Here is a 15,489-nt window from a genome sequence, read left to right as displayed (position 1 = left end):
AATGACTTATAAACTGAGTTAAAGACGATGTTCTTTACATTGTTTGGGTTTGCAATCTCAATATCAATCAAGTCGATAAGGTGTGTCTCCCAGAGAAATGTCCTTCATAACGGCTCATCAAAATTGACAATATCAACTTCCCTTGATGATGTCTTGTCTCATCTAATGCAACGAAAATATCCTTTTCTTACACCTCTTCTTTTATTCTATACAAAACTCCTTGACAACCTTCCATAACAAAATTGTTAAGGATCCATCGACTCGGAGTAGTTTTTACGCTATATTTTTCAATACACTTGGATAAATTGGGATGATCCAGAAGATTTAAAGGGATGTTACTCGGCACAAATAACTTTGATATGTCCAAATTAAACGATGACCCGTTGAATTATCCTTTGTCTCCTTAAATCTTGTTTCTCTTGAAGTCTTTTAAGCTGTTGATCTGATGGGAGGTTTTGACAGTGGCAAATTACTTCTCATAAATAAATGGGAATGAGAAACTAACATGAAGAGTATAAAAAAAAGACAAAAAGAAAAATATATCACTGTTCATCCGGACTTGCGAAATATTTAATAATCCAGAATACATTTTCCAAGAAATGAAAGAATATTTTATCCAAATTGACAAATGCTTTGATTGCACTAACACAGCAATGTGCAAATATGATGGGAAGTATATTTGTGAGAACTGGAGATGTGCATCTGAAAAATGTCTCTTAGTTTCAAAGAATGATGTTGATTCTTTAAAGCGGAAAATGGAAAAAGAAATCTGGTTTTACCTTTGAGTTTTATAAAAAGACTTCTAATTCTTAACGGGCATTTTACTCTGACTTTAGGAAGAAAAGTTCTATCCGTTAGTAACTTTCCGGATTTCGCCCCCGGTTGTAAACCTTATTTCCATTCCTAAGTAAAATAAACATCCAAGATTTGTAAGAAAAATTACGCCCTTTGACTATGCAAAACTCCCTACCCAAAATCTTTTCCTATGTTTTCAAAATCGGTTGAGCAAATTTTTGAAGACAAATATTACATCCGGTCCAATATGGCTGTATGAACAACAAATTAATGGATAGTATACCTTTTACGTTACAAACATGTTTCGTCAATATCTGTTGATTTTTCTAGAGGTTTCGATACACTCTCTTATAAATTCATAATTGAACCGTTATATAAAAAAGGATTTGGTGGTTCTATCATCAGGGTGACTGGAGCACTTCTAGACAAATCACAAACCATAGTTCAGTATGGAAACGAATCATCTATATTTGATAACAGAAGAGTTGTGCGACAAGGCGAACCCTTCTTCCTCTGCTCTACTTTCTATTATGTGCATCGATCCTTAATCCTGAAAATTCATATGAATGGTGACATAATTGGTTTTTCTGCCCTTTCGTCCCCCCAACATGACTTAACTATGATTCCTTCAGGGGATGCACTATTAAAGTCATTGAATAGAACATCTGCTGGATGGTTTTTCCATTGCTTTTGTACTAAAAATAAACTCTGAGAAAACTGAAATACTCAGTCAATATCATGGAAAGCATGAAGTTATTAGGATATTGGATTGGGACAGACTGCGTTGAAAAAAATCTAGAAGATCCGGCGGGCTTGTGGCTTTTTTCATGTATATAATTTCCAAAGTGATTCATTTGTTACAAGTGACTCCCTATGATTTAATTACAAAAAACGTGATTTTTATAGAATCAAACTATTTTGTGTCTAGTTTCAACACTATATTGAACTATATTTTTATTCAATATGTCCTTCTTCAGAAGGAATAGCACCCACGACACATCGGGGAATAGATTGGTAGCTCCTGACGATGAACGTCGTGTTCATGCTGTACCACACTATCATGATGGCAGCTAAGAGCGAATTCAAATTTGAATGAGAGACACCCCAAACTAGAAAGTCCAGAAGTTTGAGGTATAGGCTTGAACATACCCTCATGAGGGCAAGCCAGAAGTCAGCCATATTTCTGCTGCAAAAGTTTTGTTCTTCTTAACTGACCTGGGCTGTAATGGACTTTTTGATGTTGTAGGATGGAGATGCCAACAGTATATCACCCTTTTGGGAAGGAGACAGACATTGTTGGTTTTGATTTCAGCTGTCATTTGGTTGAGTAGTCAAAACTTCATAGTTAACTGGGGATAAAATTTTAATTAAATGCCACTGCGAGTTTTGTGGCCGTCTCTGTAGTTATTTTCATGTTTCCAAAGTTTAAGCTATAGTAGAATTTTTACTTCCCCGAATAAGACCCTTTTTAAATCAGAGAACCTCTTTATTTTGAAAGAGAGCGTTGTTGCGTTTTGAAGATTATAATGAGCAAGGATTTAAGTAATGTTGGGCCACTATTGGTCTAGTGGTTCTGGTTTTTGAACCGCTAAAACCGGAACCAGCAAATTCGAACCAATACCAGAATGGAGACGCCATATATACCCTACGGGTATCCGTTCTTGTTCTTTTATTTCTATATAGAACATATTAAAAAAAAACAATAATTATTGAAAAAATAAGTTAGCTTTTAATAATAAAACATTGATTGCTACACTTTAAATAAAATATACCATCAGCCCGGGCACATGTAAAAATAACTTTAACTTTTGGTGCCCTCACAATAGTTTGGCGGATTAGGTATCCTACTATAGCCCGTCCTGAGCAAGTTCTAGGGATGGTGCATAGTTCATCCAGCCCCGATATCAGAATTCATTAAAAAAACTGGAGAGGCTGGAAAAGGTTGAATATTTTATAAAAGCTGTGTCCTCTGAATCATAAATTTAGGGCATTCATAAACCAGATGAAGTAGTTCTCCATCTCTTAAGCCACACACACACGATATAGAGGGCTAACTTCATGGTGCATAAGATGATAATGTCGGCGTAAGAGACAATGCTCATTGATTCAACTGGACCAAGGATTTCCTTTCGAAAAATCCAAGAGATGCTTCCATCTCCTAAGCAAATATCTTAGCTTAAATCGATAAGTCCATCTCCTGAGCTTTTTGTTGTGTGCAATTGCAACGTTTTCCAATGATTTCTTTACGTCGACAGGGTGATACAGTTGTATCTAAGTTCCAAATAGCCAAGGGGTTCTTATGGATCTGGAAAAGTGGTTTTAGGACCCAGATAGTGTAAATAAAAGAGGGGTGGGTGGTTTAGATTATGGATCCAGGCCCGATACTAAAGCTGGTTGGGGCCTATAATACTTTTTAAGTCAATCTTTCCCAAACTTTACTATGACAAGGCCACCACCCCTACACTAATACCTTTTTAGCTGAGGCCCCTTTATAAGAAATATGTGTACTATGTATGTGTAGACTGAAAGAAATCCTCAATTTTCCTGCCCTGCGCCCTCCTTAGTCTCTCCCCACTTCGAAAACCAGTGTCGTAAGCAACCTTAGCTTTTGGGGTCCCTGCTGGAGCTTGGGGCACAGCGCACTATGCGTATAAGGTAGATGCGACCCTGTTTTGTATCTAATATCATTTCCTGAGCCCGAATTTTCTAGCAACGCCCCTTGTTTTAAGGGCCTGTTACCAAACATAGCCTATAAAAAAGAATCGAGACCGATCAATCTGAACCAAGACTGAGCCGACACCTTTGAAATGAATGAACCGATACTGATAGAACCACTGAACCTGACACGGGTACAACCTTGGAGTTAAGTATAATATATTGCGTGTATACACATGGTAAATGTGTCCCCCGGATAACACACTTTTAGAGACAAGAGATGAATAGAAAATACACATGACATTTTAGAGCTCTCTATATTTTGATCTATGTAGTAGATATTTCCTTTCTTTTTAGGGAGATTTAGTCGTCAAATGGTTTTTAGATTTTTATGAATATATTTTACTGTCAGAATTCTATGATGTATTTATAAGAGACCTTTGAGTCTTTCTTGTAGGCATTAGACCCTGCATTTGTATTCATTTGTTGTTGAAGACATGGATCCAAAAGGGAGAACTTTCATCTTTTTTTCTTTCTCATCAATGTATAGTAGAGCGCAAGGCCCCTTCACGCAAGAACGCGAAAAAGGAAAGAGCACCTACAATGTTTCATAGACCTTCCACTTTTCTAGAATGAAAATAATTCATTTTCGAACGAGAATTCGAAAGTTAAAGAAGGGGTTGTTCATATCTTTAGAAGTAGTAGGGAAATATCAACAACCACAGAGGGAATAATGCCTTTGAATCTGAGAAGGATATTCCGAGCTGCTCAATTACTGACTCTTCTCTTCATCATCATAAACGTATTCATATCCAAGAAGGAATGCTCTGGACAAACGTTTCATTATAGTCATGGATGGACTAATGGGAAGCGTTCGGATCCGCTGATTGATAGAATTGATACAATTCAAAAAAAGGGCAGGAGTTTTGATGTGAGTAGGCCCTTTAATATACCCTAATTTGATTTGAAAATAAGTTGTGAAACTTATTACAAATATCGATCTCAATGTTTTTCGTTTCATTTGTATTTTATAATGTGTTTGTGTCATCAAAAGGAATTAGTTATTAAGAGTTTTTAACCTTTTAACGAGTGAGTGGTCCATTGAAATCTGAACACTTGGAATATTCAACTTCAACAAGACATAATTTATTAATTAACAATAGAATTTTATTTTAAAAACCCATCTATAAATAGATGTGCGTCTGAGCTCTCTTAATCATTAATCTAGCCGCCCATAGCTACAATATATGGCTTCCAAGCGGCAGAGGAAGACCTACACCCACTGCGGATGTAGTTCTCTATCATGGTGTCCCAGTGCTGGTTTACAGTGGCTTTTAGGGCCTCTGTGTTTAGATGACAGGCAGTGAAGGCCTTTCCCTCCAGATGCACCTAAAAGTTGTAGTCACGGAGGTGGCCATCAGGGCTGTGGGGGGACCACAAATGTCCATAAAGAGTATTGTAACGAAAAAGATGGGTTTCTTTCATTGCTAATGATTAAAGTGCCCTCTTTACCATTGGAAGGCTCTTTGACCCACTTTTTTGATAACTCTCTGGAAGTCTCCTGTGAAGCCCCAAAATTTCTTGCAATGGCCCTGATGGACTTGAAGGGATTGGTCTGGGTTGTTTTCTTTAACTCCTCCGAGTCTAGTTTGTCCTTTTTGAAAGAGCCCTTCTTCCTCTCCAACGTTTCGGACTTGCACACGTCGTAGACGGAGGTCATGGAGATGCCCAACTGTTTGGAGTGCGTGAATTTAAATACGTCGATCACGTTCAATTGTCATTTTCTCGCCTTATACGTAAGCTATAAAACTCAGTTTCGTTGTGTAAATAATAGTTTATGCTTTAATATATGGAAATATTAATTAATTTCAATGATTTAATCTTTACTAATTATTGAAGTAATTAGTGTTCAGATTTCAAGGAGCCACCCAGTATATTAGATATTGTTAGAGCAATACCCTTAATTACATAGTATATAAATACTTATTCATTTAAAACTTTATATAGAAATAAGAGATATACTGTTACTAAAATTTTAGCTGATTCCAATTCCTTAAATATTATATATAAAGGAATTACATAGACAAATAAATAAATTATTTACTTTTTTTAATGTTTAACTTTTTGTTATTAGTATTTGACAAGAAAACTAATAAATACATCATTTATGATCGTAATTAGTTGCCAATAATTTGAAATTGAAATTATTTCCTTTCCATGCTCCGGAGTCAATTTATTTGCACTTTTGCAATAAACTTTCATTTTCAATAGATGGACCTTAATTTTGTTATGTAGGTCTACTATTATAACACCTATTAAATGTTAAAATAAAAATTAAAGAAAACATAATTTTATCCGGGACTCCTACAAGTAGGAGCCCCTAGTCTCAAGCCTTTTATTGGTTGACTATTTGAAATAATGAAATTTTAATTATTATTTGTTTTGCTAATAATGTATATAAATAATTAATCACAGGTATTGATGTCTTTGCTCATATAAGTAGGTCATTTTTGGCAAGTGTCTTTTGAGTGACATATAATTTGGGATGTGAAAACTCTCTAAATCCTCGTGATTGTAAATCAAAAAGAAAATTATATGTTAGCAACTTAAATAGACGACATATCTGCTTACAAAGATCACTGCACGAATTGTATTGATCCTTGCTTGAGTATATGTTTGAATTTTTAAAATAAAGATAGCTAGTGTAGGGTTAGTCCTTACTTATTTGGTCCAGTCCATTTTAGGACCGAGCTTATCAATCCTTGGGACGGGTACTTAAAAATGTCAGTCCGTTAGACTGTCGGTACTACTAGAACTGATTAAATATATAAGATATAAAGTTGAGTGACGTCGTCAAGAATCAAACTTTAGTTCAGTTTTCGGACTGAACTGGACAGGATTTAGAGATTCCTTATATTGATTTATTAATGTAGGCTCACGAAGGATTTCCGCTATTTTCACACCCATACAAATAATAAACATTAAAAGACGAATCACATCATTACTCATTAGAGGGGTGTTTAAAATCAAATGAGATTAGTCGAGTAGGAACAACTGAGGCTCTTGTCAGTTTAAATATCAACTCCGTAAGTTTCAATAACGAGAATAATTTAAAAAAGCAAAACTCATTGAGAGTGATCGGAGTGAAACACTTTGATCAATGGGTATCCTTGGAGTAGGATTTTGAAGAAGGATCCACATTCTTGATCATTCTCGTTGCGATTGTTATGCACGCAAACCTTCGACTCCGGGGACATTTAAAAAAAAAAATCTGAAAATGATAATATTCATATATAAATGTATTTATGTAATATGAAAATGAAGCTAAAATTAACCTTGCTCAAATAAATGTCGCTAAGTTGGTACTCGATGAAAAAAACTTTTCTCAAATGAATGCACTCTGCATCATAGATATGTACAAATCTATGTTTGATGGATGAGTTGTTTTCAAAAGTCATTCATGCTGTCAAACTTAAGCAATTATAAATAGAGTACAGGCTCATCCGTCTTAAATCAAACACTTTATGAAAAGACACAAATTGTTATATTTCAAAAAATATCATCAAATTAGAAAAACTTAATTCATAAATACAGCTGCCTACAGTTTCTTTAGTTTACAATTAGTTAAAGATGGAAATATCTATAAAAAATAGGACAAAGACTCCTCCTTTAAAAAAGTGTTGCGTTTTAAACGGCCTGTATAAATGGATGGATTTATTTGCTATTTGGTGAAATAATTTTAATTTTGTAGATTTATCAAAAAATCCGAATTTTTATAAGGGTATACAATGAATATTTTATTTCAATAAACTTTCTCGGAGAATCCTCAATGAAATGAAATGGGGATCTTGATGGAGATTGATTGAAATGGAATTTTCCACTTCTTATTGTGTCTTGCATTGTTAAAATTCAGAGGCCATGAAAATAATTCAATTGGATTTTTGCCCACCTCATTAAGCATTTACATTTTATAGGGAATTTTGTTGGGGATTTAAAGGAACATAATGTTAAATATGTCATTACACTCATAGTAAAGGATTATACGACTTAAATCAAGAATGAATAATGTTATTCAAATTGAGAATGGGTTTATTCTATTTTTATAAAAAACAAATCTTTAAATATTTGTTATTTAAGCCAGAGTGGTATAATATTTATATTACATAGATAGATATTAAAGTTTATCGGATTATATCTAAGAATTTTTTTATGAATAATATTTTCATTCAGTCGTAGAAGTAGGCCTTTCACATTCAAAAAATCTTAATGGGATTTGTTCGAACATCACGTAGTCGATGAAAAAAAATCAAAAAAATCATAAGCCCCTAAAACAAGGAATAAAAAGCTCACATTTTGGAAAGGATCAAAAATACTTATTGCTTGCTCTTGGTATAAATCAAAACTCACAGTGTGTACTAGCAAGTCCTACCACATCAATTAGAGCTTCATAAAGATATTATTATTTCCAACCGATGTTGGGTTATAATGAAGACATTGTTCCGTAATTTCTTACGCTGTATTATTGGTTGCAATACGTCAAGAAACAAGGAGAATCGTGGGAAAAATGCAACGGATTTAAGATCTTCTTCAAGCCCATCACTCTCTAAAGGAGGTTGTGGACATTGGTAATTGCTTTTTTGAGCTGGCTTATAAGGTAAAGAGGCTCATAAACGGTGGAGATTCTCTCCGAGAAGACATGTAGTGAAGGGCATAGCAGGACTGTCACTAAAGAGTACTTGACCGGTGTAGCTTTTGAAATTGAAGTATCAGGAGGTAAAAAAAGAGGTTGTGAAGAGCTGGTTGGGTGCAAGCTACCCCGAAGGGATTACTCTCGTCAATAAGGCTCAACAACTAGTCATAAGTCCATAACAACTCTAGCTTGTTGCAAGGAAAACTTTTGGCCCCCTTCATCACCGAATTGTTCGCCACTGGACTATGAAATATGGGATTTAAAGTCCCCCACGGTAATTTTGATATTCTGAAGGCCTTTGTTGAGAAGGAATGGGTTGTTATGTCTAATGTCAACGACATAAAAGTGTACCAGGCCTTCAGGCCCGGACTGGAGGTCATGGTGGCCTCAGAAGGAGGATATTTTAAGCGATAATTGTTGATATTATAAGGTATATATAGAATACTACTAATACTATGTATGTACATGCTGTTACTGATGAAGTTGACTTAAAACTTACAATCAAAAACAGTTCCTTACACACACTGAAGTTATGGTAGTTTGGATCTGTTGGTCCAGTGTGCAGTCAGGATTTTTAAGCCATACAAGAGTATGAATACATTGAAGAAGGAAACTTTTGGAGGGAAATTTGGATTTTACGAAATTAAAGGAAAGAATTCGCCCTGCCATATCGATACCCCTACGTCCATGAGTTGTACTTTGTACAGTGCCGTAATCAAGGTTTTGTTATTGGGGGAGGAGATGGCTGGGTGATTACGGCCCTGTTATGTCAGTGTTGGTTTCAAGATATGTAGTAGTCGGTTAAAGAAATATGTATTAGGCTGCAGTGGGTTTTACTCGTGTTTACTTTAATATAATATCATAGTTGTATGTTTGACAACTTATATGAATCATAGAGACAGATACATACTTGAGATATAAAATATAAGTTGTTAAAAATTCTTAGCTACGTACTTGGGGCTATGTTTCATTCTGATAAGACCAGATTCCTGGGGCTTGGAGAGTAAGTTTATTTTTTGCACTAATAAGTTGATTTATTTCGTAAAACAAGATCGGTTCCCCGTGTCTCAAAGTTTTATTTAAGGTATAGGTTGTCGATTCGAAAATGCACAAAAAGAAATCAAAATCAAAAAATGGAAAACGTATATTCAATACGAATTAAAAATGGGAATTAAGAAGAGGATTAGCGAGTTAGTCTTAGTATGTATTTTCATTTTGGTTCAAGGAGGAACATATTTCTAATCATTATGTTTTCTATCGACAAGTTTTACTAAATTCTGGTGTTATTAAAGTATCAATAAAATAATACGATACAAAATATATAGTATTATGTATCCGACATTTTGAAAAATAATTCTCTTTCTTTTTCCCAAAAAAGAAATTTTGATTCTAAATCAGCTCATACTTTAAATCTGAAGAGTGCAGGCTCCTCCCAGCACTTCTACACAATACACATCCAGTGAAAGTGGAGGTCATAGGGTTCATGATCCCCAATAATTTATTTATAGAATACTGAAATTGATTGTATCACAATTGCAAGAAATTGGACAAAAATATAGAAATTTTTTAATTATCCTTCCTCCTAATCTGAAATCCCCCTAAACTTGTAACTGTTTTATATTCAGGGCTCCACAGGCACGCTAGTCCATTGCTAGGGGACAAAACTAGTCAGGCTAGTACAGGGCGGTTCGTATCTACCTGTTTGGTTATGTAACACCGTACCTTAAATACCGCATATACCGATGCAATCTTGGGTTCAAATCACAAGTACTACATTGTGTCAACCGTCAATAGACACTCAAAATAAATATCATTCGTAATTTTTAAGTAAAAAAAAAAAAAAAAGCCACAAATTTTGCCATATTTCACTTCCTATGTAGTTGGAAATGTTTTTTTTTTTTAAATGACATTTCTACGCACAAAAAAACCCTCTAAATTTCCATTCCTAAACCAACCGATCTATTTCTCATATTCTGTAAAAATACATTGTGTCCTTGTTTCTGATTGGAATAAAACGGTATTGTATATTACATATTGTATCGAATCTAAGCCAATCAAATATCTCCGTATACATATAAGTCGAGTAGATAGGTAGGTTATATTTTGAAGTATTCTAGGCTACTAAAGAAAAATTGACTATCCCGGTTTGCTAGCTGTTAATTTGAACGACCGTTCTTATATTTATGTTTTTTTTTTTTTGTTTACAAATTTTAGAACTTTAAATTCCTCTTTATGCCTGATATGATCGACCAACAGCAAAGACGAAGGAGGATGGCGTTTAAAAGAGACGATAAACTTGTACGTTTTTTACTAGATGAAAATGTAAGCCTTTGGTTTTTCGTTACATTCTCTTGTAAAATTTTCTAACAAATTGATTTTCAGATAAGGAATATGGATAAGGATGGATCCGAAATGTTTCTACCGGAAAGGTAAGTTTCTCGGAATAATATTTTATTTAAATAACCTTCTGTATAAGCTTTGGAATTAATTAATTACCCTCACAACGTAGTTGAACGGAGAAAGGTTTTTTGACTCCGTTTGTTGTTTTGTTAGTCACCGGGATTAAGGGAAAAGTTGCCGATCATTTTTGATCAAAGTTCGTAAAACGAATATATATGTTCACAGTAAGAGGCAATTAAATTTTGAGAGGTGAAGGTTAAAGATCAAGATAAGAGAAAAAGTAAGAAATGTATAATCGACCATAACTTTAAAACAAATTGAGATACATTCTATCAAAAAAGTACCGGGAATTGTAAATTTAAATTGCCCGAGTGAAAGGATTAAAAACATTTTGTGTTTTATTTAATAATTCCCTGTGCTTTTTTGACAGAATGTACATAACTCAATTTGATTTTAGAAGGAGTTTTAGTGATCTACCAAGAGCCCATGTATATGGATGTTTCCTTAACAGCTCTAATATAATATTTCCTGACCCGATATCTTACAAATGATTAGAAGTAGTCGTATTCTCGAACGTATTAGTTTTTTTTATGTCTCAATTGGTTTGTTTGGTTTGCATCTTGTTTTAGGCCTTATTGGTTGATGGAAAAGGCTGACTCGACAGAGACAAATTTATTTGAGATATAAATGAGGGATTAATCCATTTGATCCCGTTTTAGTCATGTAAGCCAGATGACCAATTAAAAACAGATAGTTTTTTTTTTAGAAGACAAACTAGAGAAGCCTTTGTAATAAATAAATCATATCTTGGATTTTTTTACCTAATGTATTCGTAAGGAAGTTAAATTTCGTGATGCCCTCTTTTTAAATAGTATATAATCAATGATGAAAATCCGGTGTATTTTTTTAGCTGGCACGGTTTTTTTAAATGGAATTATTAGTCGGAAGAAGGAATGTTCTTTTCCTTAGTCATTATTATTTAATTCCTGAACTTGATTGAACATTCGTGTGTACTCATATAAGACGGAACATAACCCTGAGGATTTGTTGCAAGTTTATAATTTTAAGTCTTTCTTGGACTCAGAGTAGAATTAGGGATCGACTCCCTTGCCACAGCTGATTGTAGCTGATCTAATGAAACGTCATGGACATTATTCTTTCTTTCCTCCAAAACATTCTTTCAATTGTCAGGGTTACCATGTTGATTTTCGGGCTATATTTTGTAACATTCCCATTCCACACTGAATTTGCATCACTGTAAATAAGGCATACGAGACGAATTTCTGAAAATATGTAAATTAATGTATTAAATGTTAAACTTATTGTATATGATATATTACAAATTAACATATAAAGATTTGAGTGGAATTGAAAATAAACATATTTCATTTTTTTAGGAGAAAACATTGGCTTCTTGACCTTACTGCAAAAAAATCTTTTTTTTCTTCTTATAGAATGCAATACCCCAAACGTATAAATCAATTATCTATTAAATGGTTTTTAAAGTAGATCAACATCTTCAAAAACATTCGAAATAGAGCAATTTAAAAATAGGACAGTTGCCGTCGGAGACGAAACTTGAAAAGCCTCTAAATCCTGCACCGGGAGATAAATAAGGCTGAAACTTTAAACTTTTGAGTTTTAAACTATTATTTATATATGTGGCAAATTTGAAGAAAAAAATCGAAGACGGTGCTGTTTTTGAGTGATTGATTTGGCTTGGAAATGCCCTATATATATATATATATATACACTTAAACGTACGATAAATGTGGTAACCTGCCTCTAAACTTATATCCCTGCAACAAATCCTCGATTTTACTCTTCATTTTTCACGCATAAGTGATTACTTTATACATAAATGTTCTCTCTTCCGTGTGCCCATCCTACTTTAAAGTTAATGATCACAACTTTACTGTAGAATGGGCAGCAAAAGCTTTTCCTAAAATCAATTTGCTTAAAAGCTATAGCCGAATATGTTTTTTTTTTACGTTTTATGTGACCTCTCAAAATTTAATAGCCTCTAAATGTGACCTTATATAATCTTCGAATCAACTTTGATCAAAATTGATCTGTAACATTTGCCATAATCCTGCTGAGCATGAGACAAGCAAACAGGAGCAAAAACATGACCTCTGTTCAACTTTGTTGACACAGGTAAAAAAACAACAAAAAAACACAACTCTTCAGGTCACAATTACAAAAAGAGCGCGATCTTTCATTGTCATATTTTTTTAACCAATATATTTTTTTTTTTTTCTGCAGGTATCCATCAACTCTCAGCTAAGTTCCTTCGACATCCACCAACATTAAAAATGCATGGAACAAGTTATTATTATGATATATGCTTTTACTCCACTGAATTTCAATGTATTTTTGTAAGAGGCTTCAACTTTTAAAAACTAAAATCCCCCTTATATAAAATACCCCTTTAAATTAATTCAAAATATAACATTTATTTATTGTAATTTTTCAATCAATTTTACATCGACCTAACTGCTTTGAATGTTTGAAATTTGTGGCATCCAATGATTTGTGTGGTACGTATTCCTACTTTGGCACATCATAATCAATCTTATTTTTGTTGCAAAAATATATTTTTTTTGTCTATAAGTTGTTGTCTTTTCCCCTCTAATTTTTGAAAATTGAATCTCTTTTTAAAATTGTAAATATTTGTATACTTTTTTCTAAATATTCTTTAATTGTTGATTGAGTAAAATTATCACGAAATATAATTCATACATCCAGAAATGTCTTTGCTTATTTTTTTTCTGTTTTTTTTATTTTTTAAATCATTGGTAGGATGAGTGTAGCAAAAAAATCACTTTTTGTGAAAAAAGTAAAAAATTGAGGGTTTAATGCGTTTCTTTTGATTAAAAAAAAACATCTTTAACAAAGTTTGAACAGTTTCTATTAATATTTAGAGGTAGCTCAATGGTCCTGAACTTTTAAATTTTTATATGTTTTTGAAAAAAACAACGTTTTGTTTTGTTTTAATATCATCCGTATACTACACATTAGAGCTCGTTAGTAAACTTAACAAATTTAGTAAAGTTCAACTTCTATCGAAATTATTTAATAAATAAATATGATAAATTAATTTTTGGTCTCTAAAAGAATGATAAAAATATTTAAATGAAATGTAGCCTTTTTGCCTATCTGTCTGTTCATCTGCGTGTCACAGCCCATCATGAGCGGCTATTGATAACTACAAAAATTTACTAATACATTATTTTACTTAGATTAATAAAAAAATATGCAAATTTTGATGACCTTTTTTGAGGAAAAACGCCTAAATAGCCTAGTTTTATAAATTAAATCAAAAAACTGTGTCTCATAATATATATGGGAATGAAAATTTATGACAATTGAGGCAGAGAACACGGCCAATAGAAATATATATTTTTTAAATTAATAAGTAATAGTACAACGTAACTTGTTTCTTGTATGAAAAATGACTTGGAAATAACTCTTTTCATTTGCATGTAGGCACCATCATGGAATTAATTAATTATTTGGGACTGTTTTCCAAGAGTATTTCTCCCAAAGTTCCATTATTTAAAAGATTGTAAGATAATTTGCATCGATCATATGAAATATGAGATAAAGAGGTAGCTAGGCTTGTTGAAGACATAAGACAAGGCACCAATCAGCTGTGACAAGGGATGAGAGGGAGAAGGAAGTTCAGAAAGACATTAGCAGGAACTACTCCGATGTCGATCCTCAAGTTTTCTCTAAGACCAACCAAGACTTACAACTATAACTCTGTAACTAATCCTCAAGGTCCCTCTCCGTATTGTATGAGCTTTTCAATCAGGTTTTGACTATGCTTGAATGTAGTAGGAAAAAATAGTTACTTCCTCAGTAATTAAATAATAATATCAACTAGGGATGTGCCCATCCTTATTTATGACTGAAGACTACAGTCCCATTCAGTTCAGTCTGAGTCCAGTTCAGTCTTAGAACTGATACAGTTTGGTCATTGATGACGTCACTCAACTTTATTACTTCTTTTTTTAATCAGTACTATTACTGACAGTCCGGAGGACTAATCGGACCGGTCCTTAGACGACTATACTGGACCGAATAAGTGAGGACTGACACAACACGAATGAGAACTGCAAATGGAGAAGATAATTAATTTTCAGATAACCAATTTAAAATTTAAAAAAATGGGGAACCCCAAAAAAACACAGGATTTACATCACTACTGCTAATACATTAGGATTATCAAATTAGGGTGGAATAATTAATAACAACATTCATATCTTGCTTTTATGAGAATATACAAACTCCTTAACGCTTCTTTCATTGGTCAGATGGAGTTAAATTGAATTTGATTAAGTATAAGTAAACATTAAAGTACTACATCTACTTAATTTGACTTAGGAATTGTATTTGAAGTCCATAAGCATAATTAGTTGTTATGTATTTAGTTATTCTCGATCCAGTGGATCTTCTTCCTTCCTCCTTCTTCTTCTTATGATTGTTTGAATATGTAACGAAAGTATTTATTAGCAAAATGTTTAATGAAGATATACTACGTATAATTGACTTAGACGTTTTTATCCGTTACAGTAGATTTGAAAACATCACACTCCATGAAATTGTAATTCATTATGAACCTTATTCTCAGAATAATAGCTAATGAAACGACAAAGTAGAGTATTTCGAAATATATTTGAAGTTCAGATTTTAAAAAAGAAGGCTTTAATTAAATATAATCTACATACTAAAAAATAAACCATTAAACATTTAAGTTAAATATACAAAATTAAACAATTAAAATCATATAACTATTAATAATAATAAATTATAAATACAGAATATTGAAATAAAGATTGATCCAGATAATTTTTTCTTGTTCTAACATCGGAATTCAGTTAAATATGTCATAACTTTAGGTTGCAATACACAAGCGAGACGTGGAGTTTAATCAAAAGATAATC

The 15,489-nt window shown here is 33.1% G+C and overlaps 1 protein-coding gene across 2 annotated transcripts; it reads left to right on the top strand.

Moving 5' to 3' along the window:
- Positions 1-4,092: 4,092 nt before the first annotated feature.
- On the top strand, positions 4,093-13,291 carry Crz (Corazonin). Of its 2 annotated transcripts, none has more exons than XM_071891379.1 (4): positions 4,093-4,381; positions 10,397-10,462; positions 10,523-10,569; positions 12,806-13,291. In XM_071891379.1, the coding sequence occupies exons 1-4, from the start codon at positions 4,184-4,186 to the stop codon at positions 12,825-12,827; spliced, it is 333 nt and encodes a 110-aa protein (XP_071747480.1). In that variant the 5' UTR covers positions 4,093-4,183; the 3' UTR covers positions 12,828-13,291. The 2 variants fall into 2 exon arrangements, with proteins under 2 accessions (XP_071747480.1, XP_040576847.1); XM_040720913.2 differs by having other exon boundaries at positions 10,355-10,462.
- Positions 13,292-15,489: the final 2,198 nt, after the last annotated feature.

The sequence above is a fragment of the Lepeophtheirus salmonis genome, chromosome 10, assembly GCF_016086655.4.
Source record: "Lepeophtheirus salmonis chromosome 10, UVic_Lsal_1.4, whole genome shotgun sequence".
NCBI lineage: Eukaryota > Metazoa > Arthropoda > Copepoda > Siphonostomatoida > Caligidae > Lepeophtheirus > Lepeophtheirus salmonis.
Note: the sequence above shows the minus strand (reverse complement) of the source record. Positions and strands in the feature narration are given on the sequence as shown.